Consider the following 18,311-nt stretch of genomic DNA (forward strand, 5'->3'; position numbering starts at 1 on the left):
ACTCCTTGTATAAAATTTCAAGCAAATCGAGGTAAAACTCGGGATTCTGGGGCCATATAAGTCCATATCGGGCGAAAGATATATATGAGAGCTATATCTAAATCTGAACCGATTTCAATCACATTTAGCACACTTGACTATACTTCTAAATGGAGTTCTTGTACAATCGTTCAAGCAAATCAGGTCATATAAGTGCATATCGGGCGAGAGATATATGTGGGAGCTATATCTAAATCTGAACTGATTTCTTCCAAAATCAATAGGGTTCTATTCTAACCCAAAACAGAAACAAAAGTCGATTGGACTAAAATTGCGACCTAGACTTTGATTACAAAAATGTGTTCACACACAGACGGACATGGCTACACTGAAAAAAAGCATGTCCGGTTCCAAAGGTGTTGTCTTTACTTTAACAATTTTGGTATTGATTCCGAGCCAAAGAAGCGGAGAATACAAGTAAGAATATTTTTAAGACACAATTCTCTTTTAAATTTGGGTTTTGCGTATAAAAAGGAGGTCCCTTGTCATTGAGCTTAACATGGAATCGGGCAGCACTCAATGATAAGAGAGAAGTTCACCAATGTGGTATCACAGTGGACTGAATAGTCTAAGTGAGCCTGATACATCGGGCTGCCACCCAACCTAACCTAACCTTTTCAGTGTAGATCGACTCAGGGGCCAGCCCTGAGCAATATTGCCAAAGACATCATATGTCTATCTCGTCTCCTTCTGGATGTTGCAAACATATGCAATAACCTATAATACCTTGTTCCACAGTGTGGCACAGGGTATAATGAGTTTTGAAAACGTGTCGACTTTGCCATTTTTTTGCATTGATTTTATTAAAAAGATATGACAAAACGGAAAAGAATTCATAATTTTTACTAATTTCAACGTGCAAATATTTTCACAATATTTCCCACAAATTTTCATTTTTCATCGCAGGATGAGAAACTACTTTTGCTGTAGGATTTAATATTCGATTTTTATTACGGAATACATTGAATTGCAGATAAAATCACTAAAAAATCTTACTTACATTTATTACCAATTTAGCCAACAATTTGCCCCGAAATTTTCAATTCTGCCAATTGCTTCTGTGGAAATTTCCAAATGCTATAATCTTCTTGGACTCATTTAACAAAAAGCTCACGTCTTTATCGTCCATTTATAAATAAATTCACATTAATAATACAAAAGAAAAAAGTGAACGAGCATATATTTCACTAAATCTATGGGAAAACGAGCGTAGCAATCATATACCTAAAATATTCAGAGAATACAACGTTTATCTTCCTCATAAATTTTAAGAAAATTTTCGTAGAGGGGATATGGGGATAGGTAACATGCATTGCCATTTAAACGAAGAATTTTCTCCACATGAGTGAAAAACCAACGCATACACTCACACTCACCCACACAGAAGTATTCAATTGAATATTTGAATATTTCTATTGGTGTCGACTTTGTATAAAGAACACAAAACCAGGATTTCAGGATTACTCCTAGAGCCCTTTACTTTCCAAAATGGGTTGAGTTTTTTTTTTAACCATCAACCATCCTTTGTACAGGACGCACATTAAGAGAACCATGGAGCCCATAGAGCTGCTGCTATTGTATATAAATACATTAACATAGATAAGACTTTTGTGCAAAATTTCAATTTCCTTAGGACAATCTTACGCTCATCTTTACACACAGATTTCCTTTTACAATAGAAGGGAAAAATATCCCCAAATTTCGTCTTTTTAAAAATCAATTAAATTCCAAGGAAAAAAAACAAACAAACAGTGTTAGGAAATTATAAGGAAACGTTTAAATTCTGTGAGTTTTGCCTCCTCCCCCCTTACAACCCCCTAGCAATCATCCAGCTAATGTCAACTTTAAAGTCCTCCGTTAAAACTTTTTAAGCTTTCGCATGTGTCATCATTAGTTCTTGGCAGGATTTAACCACGTTGACTTTTCTTAAAAATTTTTATTTCCCTGCCTAAGTTGAAATTTGTTTTTTTTTTGGTGGGTTTCTTATGAGATGGGGGCGGGAAGGTTGTTGATTTTAATCCATGTGAAAAAGTTTCAATGATTCTCTCCAAAGACTAAAAATGTCAACGTAATACGTTGCTACAGGATTTGCGCTATCTTTGAATATATATCTCCATGCATTCATTTTGTTCAAATTTAGAACTTTTCCTAGAAGTCTAGAGACAGAGGCTGAAGGCAGGCAGATTTGCTTGCAAAGACATTTTCCATGTTATTCATTTTCTGTTCTGAAATTTGAAACTAAGTTTTCGAAAACATTTCTAAACTTTTTAACATATTTTAACAGTAAATAATAAACTCTTGGGCCTGCCAATAGACCAACTGGCTATCTCTCTCCCACACACACACACACACACACACTTCAACACATAGACCATACCACCGGACATTGGTAGAAAGGTAAACTAGGCCATGGGACAAAGAAAACCGATAACCCTATAGATGTTTGTGTGTGCGTGTATAATATAGAGAGATACAGAGACGGGGGATTCCATAAAATGCTGAATATTGAAAAATGCCTTAGATAAAACTTTATGAGATTTCTTATTTCCATATCCCATTTTTTTTTTATTCATTTTATAACTTTTGCCGGTTCTGGATGGGGAATAAGTTCCCCTTCGGCTGATAAATGTCAAGAACAGAGTGTGTAATATTCATGATTCCATGGCTATCTACGACATTCGCAGACATAACTTTCTGGTGAAATGTTTAACAAAGTCGCCAATTAAATATTGCATAACTTTATGTAAAACATTTTTTAATGGACGATTTTAATGATAATATCCATATTCAATGACAGCCACTGGAAGTTTATCAATATCAATTTATTGTATTGCCAGAATTGTTGAGGTGCCTTTTGCGCTCACAAAAGTCAATTTAAATTTAAATAAATTAAATTGTTACGTTTTAGTTTAAAATTTCCCAAAATGAGAAGGTTTTCATAAATTTCTGGCCTACTTGAGTTACTTGAAAGAAAAAGTAGAAAACTATTAAAAAAATAAAGCATATAATTTTTCTACATTTGAATTTCCCAGCAAAAACTCTCATTACCCGGTAATCTTGTAGGTAAGCCTATTTAAAAATTAATAACCACTTATTAATTGGCATCCCTTCGAATTACATTTACATACACATGTCCTAGAAGGAAAGTACTTCTCCCCAGGCATACTTTCGGCCATAAAATAAGTAGTGCATTTAAAGCATATAATCACCTAATATGTAATGACTTATTCGTAGATACACCAAAGCTTGCAAAATAGCCACTTATTGTCTCAGGCAACCAAATCTCGGAAATATTGATTGATTTAATGTTTCCGATTACAATGGATCAAAATATGGCGAGTGATGCTGTAATAGGAGAACTACTTGAATAGAAACGAATATTGTATAAATAAACAAAAAAATTAATAAATAATCTAAATAAGATGCAAATTAATTTCACACTTAAAATAGAAATAAATGTAGGTTGTTTAAGGGAGTTGGATTCGTGAATTACGTTATAATATATCCAATAGCCAATTCACATAAGGTTCAAAATCTACTAAAAGTGGATTTTAAGTCTCTTTTTTATAAGGTAAATGGCATTTGAAATTTAGTTTAAGCGCATTTTGGAAATGTAATGTAAATGAGGTATAAGAAAGCATTTATTTAAAACATAATATGATAATGTCATTAAACACAATTATTATGAAATGTTTGTGATAAAAATTTCTTAATGGAAAATTTTTCAGAATTACCGTTACATTACATATTCTTTTTGATTTTTTATGTAAGTGCTCGATTATGTGAATAATTATACCTAATGGTACCATCATTTATTCTATTTTATTAATTCGTTAACTACAACTGCATAAAATTTGAGAATAACAATTCGAAAATTACCGAAAAGTATTTATTTTCGTCATTACAAGTTAGTCATTATAACTCGCCGCAATGTAATGCAACGTGTAATGACAGCTTTACTCCTGGTAATGTCAATTGTAATGAGATGTGGTTACCTAATTTTTGCTGGGTTCGTACAAACTAAAAACTTTCTTCAAAATTTTTTAAAATTTGCACTGGCGCTAAAGGCATTTTCACAAATTCTATCTCATCAAAATATGAAATTTTCTTATAGCATAAATTACCATACAATAAAAATTATTTAATTTGTTGAACAATGTTTACTTACGAGTATTTTTATATGATATCGGCGTTTGTGGTATAGTTTCTTTTTTGAGTAACGAAACTGTGGACAAACGTTTCTTTTGACGCTAGCAACCAAAATCTTTTTAAAAATATAGCAAATTATCTTTTTAAACTTTAAAGAAAATTTTTGGTTTTTTAAACCAAATTTAAAAAATCTAATTAAAAAGTTTTACATGATATCCGGCTTATGCCGAAATAAATAAATTCGTACAAACATATATCTTTTCCTTTGCCACTATCAACCAATTATCAGAATAAATTCAGGCAGTTCATTAAACCCAACAATGAACCACACTTGAACCTTCCGAAAAAAGATTTTACATGATAGCCGGCTTATGCCGAAATAAATTCGTACAAACATATCTCTTTTTCCTTTGCCACAGTCAAATCAAATTTGACAAACATTCTTTTCCTCTTATGGTTAAGCTACACTTGTAGTTTAGTCAATGCATGGTTTAAGGTGAAATAAAAACATCAACATTTTTAAAGATATTGAATTTACACTGAAAAAATATTTACGTGATATTAAAGATTACGCAACCTAAATTTTAGGATGCGAAATTTACACAATATTAAGGACAAATTCCTGTAAAATAAAGAAATTTTAATTAAAAGAAAGTTTAAAAGCTTTGCCTCAGAAAATTTTTTCATTAAATTTAGGACAAACATTTTGTAATTTTGCGTCCCTCCGCTAAAGTCGCATTTCATTGAACTAAGGCTAATTTACCTTAAAGTAAGGAAACGCATTTTTGATTTAAAGAAATCGTCCTTAAATTATCTGAAATATTGAAACTTTAGAGTTAAGATAAAAACGCTTCAAATATACGCTAAGACTTATTTTGAGGATTTAGCGTCTTTGGTTTAAAGTTTTTTTTTGGAATTAAGAAAACATTTTTTACTTCGAAGTATCCGTTATAATTTGGATTTTTAAACTGATATTTGTTTGTACGTGAGCACCTTTATTAATAAACCGCGAAAAGAGACTGAAAATTTGATAAATAAGATCTGTATCCTAATTTTAATTTTAATATTTGTTTTATGGTCCTAGATTTAAAGCCAGATAGGTTGTCAAAAAATTTCTTTATTATAAAGAAGCCGCATCTTTGGCTCGGAATCAATACCAAAATCCTTAAGGGAAAGTCATAATCGTTGAATTCCAGTAAACTTTTTTTTTTGAGTGTATAGACAATTTTGTCACAACTTTATTTCTATAGAAAACTTAGTCAACATTTTATTTCTATAAAAAAAATTTTCTTAAAATTGTATTTCTATAGAAAATTTTCTCAACATTTTATTTCTATAGAAAATGTTATCAAAATTTTATTTCTATAGAAAATTTTCTCAAAATTTTATTTCTATGGAAAATTTTCTCAAAATTTTATTTATATGGAAAATTTTCTCAAAATTTTATTTCTATAGAAAATTTGGTCAAAATTTTATTTTATAGAAAATTTGTTCAAAATTTTATTTCTATAGAAAATTTGGTCAAAATTTTATTTCTATAGAAATTTCGGTCAAAATTTTATTTCTATAGAAAATTTCGTCAAAACTTTATTTTTCAAAAATTTTCTTTTTATTTATATCGAAAAGTTGGTTGATTGAAGTTCCTCTTAGTTGGATTGGAATGTTTCGCAAAATCTACCATACATCAAGAATGTTACCAATCTAGCAAACAAAAGAAAAGTGGACTTTTATTTGTATAAAATTTCGTTCCGGAAAAAATGTTTTTTAATTGTGTTTTGCTTGCTTAAATGACATTATGATAATGAAAATGAGAAAAAAAAATAATACAAATTAAGTATACAACCCAGCAAAAAAATTGTTAGTCACAACTTTAAAACCACTTCTAAAAATATACTTCCAATTGTACGAAAAGGAGTTGTAAACATTATTTTAAAAAATATCAACAAAATACTGGGTGACAGGTTAGGTTAGGTGGCAATCCGATGTATTAGGCTCACTCACTATTCAGTCCATTTTGATACCACATTGGTGAACTTCTCTCTTATCACTGAGTGCTGCCCGATTCCATGTTAAACTCAATGACAAGGACCTCCTTTTTATAGCCGAGTCCGAACGGCGTTCCACATTGCAGTGAAACCACTTAGAGAAGCTTTGATACCCTCAGAAATGTCACCAGCATTACTGAGGTGGGATAATCCACCGCTGAAACACTTTTTGGTGTTCGGTCGAGCTAACTATTGCACCACGGTGGCTCCCAGGGTTGCCAGTATGCCCAAGTTGGGGATATTTTTTCATTGATGGGGGCAAATTTTCGGATTTGGGGACTTGGGGATTTGGTGGGGCATTTCCACAAATTTGAGGATTTTTGTGGGGAATTTTCGAAATCTCTTCACTATAATAAATCTAATTAAGAATTATGGTTTATAGGAAATTCTTTACTTCTACATGCTTAAAAATGGCTTTAAGAAGTACAGAGACTCTCCAAAATAAAAAAAAAAAATAAAAACTTTTCTCCTCCTTATTCCAAGGCATTTTTCCAATTTTATTTCTTGACTATTTAGAACTAAGTTGTGATTCATAAAGGGTGATTCTTTTGAGGTTAGGATTTTCATGCATTAGTATTTGACAGATCACGTGGGATTTCAGACATGGTGTCAAAGAGAAAGATGCTCAGTATGCTTTGACATTTCATCATGAATAGACTTACTAACGAGCCACAACGTCGAATTTTCAGTGAATGGGCCCTAGAAAAGTTGGCAGAAAATCCGCTTTTTTATCGACAAATTTTGTTCAGCGATGAGGCTCATTTCTGGTTGAATGGCTACGTAAATAAGCAAAATTGCCGCATTTGGAGTGAAGAGCAACCAGAAGCCGCCCAAGAACTGCCCATGCATCCCGAAAAATGCACTGTTTGGTGTGGTTTGTACGCTGGTGGAATCATTGGACCGTATTTTTTCAAAGATGCTGTTGGACGCAACGTTACGGTGAATGGCGATCGCTATCGTTCGATGCTAACAAACTTTTTGTTGCCAAAAATGGAAGAACTGAACTTGGTTGACATGTGGTTTCAACAAGATGGCGCTACATGCCACACAGCTCGCGATTCTATGGCCATTTTGAGGGAAAACTTCGGAGAACAATTCATCTCAAGAAATGGACCGGTAAGTTGGCCACCAAGATCATGCGATTTGACGCCTTTAGACTATTTTTTGTGGGGCTACGTCAAGTCTAAAGTCTACAGAAATAAGCCAGCAACTATTCCAGCTTTGGAAGACAACATTTCCGAAGAAATTCGGGCTATTCCGGCCGAAATGCTCGAAAAAGTTGCCCAAAATTGGACTTTCCGAATGGACTACCTAAGACGCAGCCGCGGTCAACATTTAAATGAAATTATCTTCAAAAAGTAAATGTCATGGACCAATCTAACGTTTCAAATAAAGAACCGATGAGATTTTGCAAATTTTATGCGTTTTTTTTTTTTTAAAAGTTATCAAGCTCTTAACAAATCACCCTTTATATACAAATGTTCACCGGATTCCCATTTTTATTTTTCGAGCATGCAGAACTTGATTTGCATAGGGAAAAAAAAATTCGATGACTCTATACCAATAATTAACTCTAAAGAGGGTCAATATCGGATGATATTTTGAGCACCCGCCTCCTGGTTTTGTGTTCAAAATCTTCATCTTTTTGTATCTCGCAAACTGGTATAACAAAAATTGCACATTTTTTCATTATTTAAGTTTTTACGGATTTTCTACAGCAGCGTCTATTCTTTTACTTTTTTCCAAAAAACTTGCCAAAACTTTATAGGGGATTTTTCTGGGAATGTTTAAATTAAATTGGGGATTTTTTGGGGATGAAAGCGTTGCATTTTAGGGACAAGCACCCGGAAAATACTGGCAACACTGCTGGGTGATTGAACGTAGCACTGCATGTTATTGGAACATTTTTTTTTACAAAAGTAGACTTAAAAATAGTAAATTTGGTTAGATTTATTGAAATAAATATAAATGCGTTGAAAGTATTTACAATCAAAACAATTTCTAGTCTGAAAGCAGTCCCAAGGCCAGTTTTTCATATAAAATTACAAATCTTTGAGAAGAAGACTCTAGCGTTTTGATTTTCTGCATGTTTTTTGTTATTAATTTTATTTTTTTCTTACGAAAATCTATTTCTATGATATTGAATGTAACCAACGATACTCTATGAATGAGCATGCCTCTTTGTCATTCGCATGAATTATGGCCATCAGATGGATTTGCAAAAACCGAAATGAAAACAAAAAATATATTTTTTTTATTTACTTTATATATATATCAAGAAATACGAATTTATACAGCAAAATATTTTATTTGTACTAAGTTCTTTTTTTATAGCCATTTAACACCCTTTGCAGGCAAGATTCATTAATGAAGTCCATTTTCATTTGATTACCTTTTCAACAGTTAATTGCTCCATATTCGGACGAAAGAAGAAACAATGCCGGGACAAATATTTGGCCAAACACAGTGGCATCTTTGACAATTTGGAATTGGTCACATACGAGGAGGTTGTAAAAGTGCCGGGTAAGTTAATACATTTCCATAACTCGCATGCTATTAAATCGAAGATATAAAACAAATGCCTTTTGCTAAATGACAATTTTCTTGCCCTTTTTTTGGGGTTTTCTTTTCTTTCGCAGTTGGTGATCCAAACTTTCAACGGAAAACCTTAGTTTTATTAGGTGCTCATGGTGTGGGTCGACGTCATATCAAAAATACTTTAATATCCAAATATCCTGATAAATATGCTTATCCCATACCCCGTAAGTAAAGCCAGTAAATGAGTTGTCTACATGACCTGAGAGGACCAAAAATGAGCTTTGTATTTGGTTTTACGTTTCGATTGGTTTGTGTATCCTACGCAAAAGCCTTTGTGTATGCCCTTTAAGAATCCTTTTCTGGGAAAAAAAGCGTTAATGCATTATGACAACTAGATTTAGCAAGTATGAAATGCATAGTAAGCCATATAAGGATATGTTATTGAAATTCAATGCTGAAGGGATTCCAAAGAATCTAAAAGGTCTACTGACTTAATAATAGGTGAAAAATTCGGCTTTGCATAAAAATAGATTTAAATTCGTTTTTTAAACATCCGGTGTAGAAACTGGTGGATCTAATTAGATATAACTATATATAATCCCACATATAGAGCTATATACACGCAAAAAAATAATTCTTTCCTCCCAAACGAAATTTTAGACAAACAAAGTTCGTTTCTCATTTGCTTTTAATTGAAAGGAAGTGTATTTGGAAGAAAATTATATACTTTTTGTGATAAACGTTTATTCTTTTCCAGGATGTAAAAACAATTTCATAAAGGCTACCTCAAAAAAAAAAATTTTTCTATCATTTGCATTTTCCCTCACATCTTTCTCACTTCCACGAAGTTTTTTTAGTTATTAGCACCTTTTTCTGTAATACAAACAATGTAGAAGAAATTATACGATTTTATAAATTTAAATTTTTTTTTTTACCTTTCGCCTGGACGGAGAAACGAACCGCGGACCATGCAATTTGTAAGCCAACATCAATAGACAATTACCCATATAAGTTATATTTATATAGCATAGCTTGCGGCGCCCACGAGCCGTTTAAAAAGAGTTTATTTAACAGAAAAATACATTTAGTTGGGCACCGTGGAGCAGTGGTTGCTACGTCCGACTTGCATGCCAAGGGACGTGGGTTCGATCCCTGCTTCGACCAAAGTTTTTTTTTACATATATTCCAGATGTGGTCGGAAGATTCCGAAAAAATGTTCAACATTACATTCTTCTATATTAAAGTTTTACTATGAACTGTAAAATGTGTCTTATTAAAGACCTAAAGTCAGAAAAGAACAGTGTTTGATATAAAAGAAATGGACTGTGTTGTTGGTTCAAAAATAACTTTTTTTATTGAAAAAATAAAAATTTTGTAACATACGAAGTTTTTTGGTGATAAAAGTGTATACTTTTCGAAGCAATTCAAAAAACTCTAACAAAAGAAAAACGTTTTCGGTACACGTTTTCCAAACGTTTTTTTTTCTTTGCGTGTATAATTATATTTAAGGCAGTAGACCTAGGCCAATATTGAGATCTCATCAGATCTAATTTCGAAACAGTTGGATATAATTATACACCAAAAAATTTTTCTCCAAAATATTTTCATTGAAAATTTTGATTGAATTTTCAAAAATTTAATTGATTCAACAATTGATTAATTGATTAAACCAAAAATCTTTGTGATTGATTTTTAATAGTTTCAATTAATTTTTTAATTAGATCAATTAATTTTTTACTTGACTTGATACCATAATTTCTGTGATTGAAAACTTTTCAATTAAAAATTAATTGGATCAATTAATTTCGTGATTGAATTCAAAAATTATTTTTTTATGTATATCTTACCAATTTTCGCATCTGCTCAGACCGGTCAAAATAGGTCTCTCAATTGTTAAAAATTGCCCTTCAGAGTTTTGATTTGTTTAAGTCAACTGATAGGAAAATAGAGTTCATTCAAATTTTTGCATACACACAAAAAATAGAAATTAATTTTCCTGTCAATACAATTAAAATTATGTTTAAATTAGAGCTAACAACGTAATTTGTAAATACAATTACGATTTTAGTAATATTTTGTCACATTAGCAACCAATTTTGTTATATCAACAAAAATTTTGTTGAACTTAAACATTTTCTTTAACAACAATTTAAAGTAAGTTCAAAACTTATAATTTTATTTTGTGTGTAGTTTGATGTTAGTCTGATTCTGCATTCTGTTCGAAAATTCAATTTTGTCAAATCATTTTACATTTGAAAAGTTCATAAAGGTGGCGCTTGAGATGTAATTCTCAATAATAAGTCCCAGTCCAAATTCACAAAAAAGCAAAAAAAAAATACCAGATATATCAGTTTTTATATCCAAAGGATGGCGGTTATATACCTCTGTCATTCCGCAACGCATAGAAATAATGGTCTCAGATACCATAAAGAATCTGAGAACGTCGTGAAATTTTGAGTCGATTAAGTCTTGTCTGTCTGTATGTCTGTCCCTCCGCTGAAATCAAACTAATGTTTGCCTCTAATCTTTATTTGTTTTGAGGAAAATTATTTAGTGTCAAAAGCAAAATTCCTTCGTTTAAAATTTCGTTCGTTCTGGGACCATATGGGACTAAGCGCAAATATCGAAAGTAAAATTTTCCAAAAAATTTCAAAAGTGGACTTTTTGATACTCATTAAAGTCTCTTCGCTACTATTACCTTTGAAAATCGTAAGAGATTATTAACTTTTAATTGGTTGCAGATTGTCTTAATCAAACTTGGAAAACACTCACTCATGCATTTCTTCGTTCGTTGTCGCATTTTTAGTTTTTTTTTTTTGTTTTTGGTAAAGATTCATGTTGGTCCCAAAGTTTTCCTGCCACACATACTATAAAGTATTCTTTGTATCAAAAAAACCTTTTAATGATATCGCTTTTTCGTGTTAATTTTGTTTTCTCTTTTATTTCATCCATTCCTCATTTCGTTGTTCACAGATACAACCCGACCTCCCAAACCGGATGAGGAAAATGGTCGCAGCTATTACTTTGTTTCGCATGATGAAATGATGGCCGATATAGCAGCAAATGAATACCTGGAATACGGTAAGTAGTAAATCTGATAGTGGATTTTCACATGTCCATATATCCCAGCAAAAAATGGAACACTATTTCAGCAGGATTGTAAGGGAGAGAGGCAGTACCAACTGCTCACAAAACAAACGAATCAGCGCTGATGTTTGTGGGCGATGTCCCGATTTAGAGCAGCTTCTATATAGCGCTGATATAATTGCTCATTTTAATAGAAATATTGCTCAGAAGTGATATATAATCTTGAGTATAGCATTGTTGGCGTGAAGGAAAACAACACTACCTTTCATGCATCTATACTGCATGAATTGGTTGCAATAACGTAAACGAATGATCATAAACTAGTTTAATTACTCGTTTACGTTATTGCCACCGATTCATGCAGTGTGTATGCACTGCCTACTTTATTGTATATTGTATTATACAAAAAGCGCAACTAACCTCTTACTGCTGAAGTGTTTTTTGCTGGGATGTGTGTCCGATGCTGGCTCTATGCAGATATTTCACCAGCAATTTGTTTCAACCGAAATCCTTGCATTTGTTAAGGTTACGTAATGGCAAAACCATGCATGCTTACCCTCTCCAATGGACTTAATGAATGTTTAAGCCCTTTTACTGTGGAACTCAAATCAGAACATGGAGGAATATGCGATAAAGAGTTGTTGCGACCTATTTCTTGGACCATATTTTTGTTTTTCGTCCCTTCTTTTTAATATCCTCTCTTGATGTTTTTACTTAACAGAATTTTCTCATTTTCTTGTTTCATATGTACCTTTGGCAATGGCTCGCTGTCTGGCTACCCGGATGACCTGTGTGAATTTACTCCTGCTAATAGGTACTCACGAGGATGCTATGTATGGCACAAAGCTGGATACAATTAGACGTATACATACCGAAGGTAAAATGGCTATTCTCGATGTGGAGCCCCAAGCATTGAAGATTTTACGCACAGCCGAATTCACACCATATGTGGTGTTTATAGCAGCACCTTCTCTACAGAATATTGCAGACGTAAGTACATAAATGGCTCATACAATCGCACACACCCTCAACATTTACCACCCCTAAAATTTCTATGTCTAATACACTTGAGAAATTACCTCAATTAATTCGTGTAAAATACATATTAAGTTTTAGTTAATTAGAATGGCTCGAATGTTGTTAAGAAATCAGAGTAAAATAATATCGATTTTAGTGATGTATTTTTTTTTTTTATAAAAAAATATATAATAATGTTTTTAAATCTGTATTAATAATATACAGTAAACTTTCTATATAAGCAACCTCCACATAAGCAACTTTTTTCAATTAAATTTCCAGGTACAAAAAAACATTGCTTTTAAATTTAAATTTTAGTTTTTCAATTTTAAATGCGAGCTAATTGGACATGAAGATTAAGGAATTGGTATTATTATGCTATTGAAAATAAAATGCCAGATATCCAGCATAGCTTAATAATACCAATTCCTTAATCTTCATGTCCAATTAGCTCGCATTTAAAATTGTGATTAATGTAAAGTAATTGATTTGGACGAAAAACCAGCTTGCTTTTTCAGGCTAACATAAAAATTTTAGCTTTTCTTTAAGAATTAAAAGAAAAAAAGAATTTTTTTAAATTTAAGGCAGATCTATAAATTTTAAAGAAAAATTGCGAGAAGAGATTTGTATGAAATGTAAGATTCATAAGTCAACTTTAACGACACTAAATAATAATAATTTAAAAGAATTTGAATGCGTATATAATTCCTACTAAATTAGGCAAATGCCACCTTTGAAATACCGAAGTCTGCAATGAATAAAGACACAAGAATTAGTTTCAAACGATATTATCACTAGTATTGTTTCACAGTTGTCCTTGTTTATTCCACGGACAATTCAATTTTGTCGATAAATATAAAATTGTATCCTTCCCTATACAAACAGCATTAAATACCATGAATCCAATCCTTGTAATGTAATCAGGATATACAAGCAAAGAAAAAAAAAAGTTTGAAAAAAACGTGTACCGAAAACGTGTTTCTTTTCTTTCTTCGAAATTGTTAAACTTATATGACCAAATTTTTTATTCAAAGTATTTAATAGTAATGAAACACATTTGAAGTTTCATAAAAAAAATTTATATAGTAGTACACAGAGAATACAGATTGGTTGTGACAATCGAATTTATTGCCAACCTCCTTTTGGCAGTTGTAGCAACTACCAGTTGGCAGTTGAGTCACCCGACTGATTCGGTCGACACAACTAATATCTCAAATGGTGTTGGTTGGGTCTGCCGACGACATCGGTTATAGCTACTTTCATCATTCGGTTCTGTTGCCCGACCTTAATACTACTCCTGACTGAATTAAAAAACAATTCCTTCCCAATCAAATATTATATTTTATTTTATTTAAATATATGTATAGTATAAATCTAAAAACAATGTATTTGATATCAAATCATGAAAATGGCACGATTATTTTCGTTATCAGTTCGTACTATGCGGCAAAAATCAAAAACATGTGGTCAAGGAGTCCATATTTAAATTTAAATATTTAAATTGACGCACAATGGAAAAAATCGGTATTATTGGCATTGTTGCAGATTACAAATATTTACAGACCACCCCATTGGTGGACATGACATATTGATACTTGCTATAATCTTAATGTAAAAATGTCGGTTTAAATGGTTCAGAAGTAAAATCTGAAATTCTGCCGACTTCACCAGCTACCGAGAAAGTTTATTTGTCAAACCATGTATTTCAGTTATCAACCTCTCCGGTCAGTATTTTACTAAATTAAAAGAAAAAGATTGCGATTAAATGATCAAATTAAAGACTAGACGATGCTAGGGATAAATACCAGCCGAAACGGTATCGATTGGTACATAAAACTGGTACCTCGGAGCACAAAGGCCGTTTTCCCATGTAATAGCAATTACAAACATATTGAATTAGAAATTGGGATATATCCCAATCTGGTAATCTGGACCTACATACCTGGTGTACCCAATCTTTACCGTTTTTGTTTGTAGAATTGCAGAGGTACATTTTCCATCTTATCTTGATTTCCCTGCATATTTGACTCCTTGACATTGAATCTGATCCAATCTATTTCCTCCCGAGTTCTTCAGATAATTTGGTAGATGCTAAGAAGATTTAAAAAATTGCCGCTGCTGAGAATTCTACCGTTTTAATTTGAAATCAATAAAAATACGTCTTGTTTCAACATGAAATTTATATTTTATAATAGAAATTACATTTGTAAAATAATTCAAATGATATTCGGTTGTGAAAACCATCCGTAAGTGCTGATAACTAAGTGATAGTTTCGATAATTAATTACGGCAGGTCGTGTCATCCGAATTCAGGCAAAAATTTTCAAAATAGAGACATTTAGTTCCTACAACTGTGTGTCTTCTAGCACAAACGTAAATCCATTGAAATAGATGAAACACTGTATATATATATATATATATATATATATATATATATATATATATATATATATATATATATATATATATATATATATATATATATATATATATATATATATATATATATATATATATATATATATATATATATATATATATATATATATATATATATATATATATATATATATATATATATATATATATATATATATATATATATATATATATATATATATATATATATATATATATATATATATATATATATATATATATATATATATATATATATATTGAGACAATTGATATTTAATTATAAATGCAGAATTTTCATTACTTCAACCGATTTCCGAACAATCTCTTCTCTGTGTGTATGTAATGTCGGAAATCTTTTCGGAATCTTCCGAACATTTTTGGAAAATTTTACATAAATATAATAGATATGTAGGTCGCAGCATGTATTGAACCCACCACACTTTGTATGCATGGCGGGCCTGCTAACCCTTGCTCTATAGTGGCCAACTAGATTTGGCAAATATGAAATGCATACACACAGAAAACAAATTTGTTGTGGCAACCAATTTTTTTGCCAACCAAATTATTTGGTTCCGTCTACTATCAGAATTTAACCTACATTATTTGTTACTACAACCAATTGAAATTGGGTATCACAACCATTCCATTTTGTTGTTAGTTAGGACAACCAACAATTGTCTGGCATAGCAGTTTGTTAGATTATTGAAACAACCAATATTTTACAATTTACTTTACACCAAAAATTAAATGCAATAAATTGTTCGTTAATATATTTATTGTTTATTTGCAACTAATTATATAATTCTTGAAATAAATTTACCCACGGTTTGTACCCTGTACCACTCTTTGGTCAGACGATAATAATTTCAATTTGCGTGCCTACTTGAATTATTAGTTCTTGGTTCCAGGTTGTATTCACTCATCGGTTTTGATTCACATCCTGAGTTGACTGGCTTTAGGTGGCCGTATATTTGTTTCGCGTAAGACAGAAGTCTCATTTCTCCATCTATTCTAATGAAGTTCGGAACAAGGATCCAATGAACATTTTATAACAATTTCTCCCGTCGAACACTTACCTGTATTTTCATTTGCAAATATTTGTGTTTTCTAGAATAATTTGCTCCAACTAAAGAAAGTGGTCTTGTTGACTGTTCCTATTATCAAATTTCGGTTTTTTACCGGCCATTACATGATGGGTGAACTGAAATTCAATAATTTGTTCATATTACAGATGTTTTTAATAATTCTTTTACCTTGCCTTTATTGGTGTCCGAACTTGAGGTACGAAAGCGTTAATCATCTTGGCGTTGCTTAAAAGTTGGACTCTCTCACAAAGTCAGAGTTAGGCTGTTTGGCTTTAACACTAACTTTTTGATGAGCATTACCTTTGGTATAGGAAGGACCATCTAACGAATTGACCTTCAATCCTTTTAATAAAGTTGGTCATAACTGTGCGCAAGCTCCTGGATTTTCCATAATTTCCCAACTTTCTCAAGCAATAAACTATTGGGAATTTTCCTTGCCTTCAATAAATATTCGAGACATGACACTTTTTCCAAATAAATGTTGCAGCAACATGTCCCACTAACAACTACCAAATTTTTTATCACAACCAATTTTTTAATAGTACAAACTTTCTGTCGGTTTCCGAGACAATTTTAAAAAATAAATCGGTAACACAACAGTACGGAACAGAATGAAAGTTGATTTTCATTAATAGATTTATAACGACCAATATTTGGTCGTGAGTACTAGGATTTGATTGTATTGATATTTTATTGGTTATACCAAATATTAAATAAGAGAAATAACTGACATATGGTTCATACAACTAAAACTAATGGGTCTCAACTATCTTTTTATTGTCATGATCGAATTTCAACCAAACCTTTCTCTGGGTGTAGTAAGCCATATAAGAATGTGTTAATGAAATTCAATGCTAAAGGAATCCAAATAAATCGAAATATCCACTTAACTAAAAAAATTCGGCATTCGGAAAAATTCGGCATTGCACATAACTGGATTTAAATTCGATTTTTAAATAGTACGTATAAAAATTGATGGGTCTAATTAGATAAGATCTCAAAAATTTTGAAATATACAGTGGTGTGCAGAAATGAGCATATAATTATTTTGTTTTTCAATTCTAAACGAATAAAAACGCAGCAATAAACTCAAAATAATTTTATTTTTCCTTTATTCCTTCTTCAATTGTAAATAAAACAACAACAAAAAAACTCGAAACAAAAAGTAAAGAATTCAGTTTTGGCATACTTTCAACCAAAGAGTAAAATTCTCCCACTCAAGCTGTACTACTCTTCTAATTTTAATGGAGCTGGTTTGTACAACCCCATCCGTCTTCCCACGATTGACCATAAATTCTCAATCGGGTTGAGACCGGGGCTTTGCGCTGGCCAATTCATCACTTGAAATTTTTGCTCACTAAGCCATTTTTCACTATGCTTCGGATCACCATTCTGTTGAAAAACGTCTTCATCTTTAGGATAGGCACTCTTGTCAACAAACTCGGGAAGATGAGTCTGCAAAATGACGAGGTAGTCTTCCTTCTTCATTATACCATAAATTTTCCGCAATGGCCCAATGTGCCACCAAGTGAAGCAGCCCCAAACAATAATGCTTCCACCACCATGCTTGACAGTTTGTTTAACATGGTGGCGTTGAATGATATCACCAGGACGACGCCAGCAATATTGTTTACCGTCCGATTGGAAACGGTTAAATTTTGATTCATCTGACCAAATAACACGTTTCCAGTCATCTGTCGTCCAATTTGTATGCTCTCTTGCAAACTTCATTCGCGCCTTTTGATTCTTTTCGGACAATGCAGGTTTATTTTTTTTTTTTACAGATGAAATATAACCAATGTTGTGGAGCGCTCGTCTTGCTGTCCATTCACTAACTTGCTTATTTTTGCCAACAGTAGTATTTTTCGGAGTTACGGACTTGTTCTGTCTCATTTCTGCCATCATAAGGCGAGCGTCCGCTTCAGCAACA

At 32.0% G+C, this 18,311-nt stretch overlaps 1 protein-coding gene and 1 long non-coding RNA gene across 10 annotated transcripts in view; both read left to right on the plus strand.

Moving 5' to 3' along the window:
* Nucleotides 1-18,311, plus strand: part of CASK (peripheral plasma membrane protein CASK) — a 444,900-nt gene that overhangs the window by 415,494 nt on the left and 11,095 nt on the right. For all 9 annotated transcript variants that reach the window (XM_075295032.1, XM_075295051.1, XM_075295042.1 and 6 more), the window contains 4 exons: nt 8,637-8,756; nt 8,873-8,995; nt 11,745-11,852; nt 12,673-12,848. In XM_075295032.1, coding sequence (XP_075151147.1) covers nt 8,637-8,756; nt 8,873-8,995; nt 11,745-11,852; nt 12,673-12,848 — 527 coding nt within the window. The remainder of the gene's footprint in view (nt 1-8,636; nt 8,757-8,872; nt 8,996-11,744; nt 11,853-12,672; nt 12,849-18,311) is intronic.
* LOC142225305 (uncharacterized) lies at nt 3,071-4,028 on the plus strand. The gene is made up of 2 exons (XR_012719224.1): nt 3,071-3,102; nt 3,274-4,028. It is a non-coding gene; the product is annotated as an uncharacterized LOC142225305 (long non-coding RNA).

The sequence above is a fragment of the Haematobia irritans genome, chromosome 1 (genome assembly GCF_050003625.1).
Source record: "Haematobia irritans isolate KBUSLIRL chromosome 1, ASM5000362v1, whole genome shotgun sequence".
NCBI classification, from domain to species: Eukaryota; Metazoa; Arthropoda; class Insecta; order Diptera; family Muscidae; genus Haematobia; species Haematobia irritans.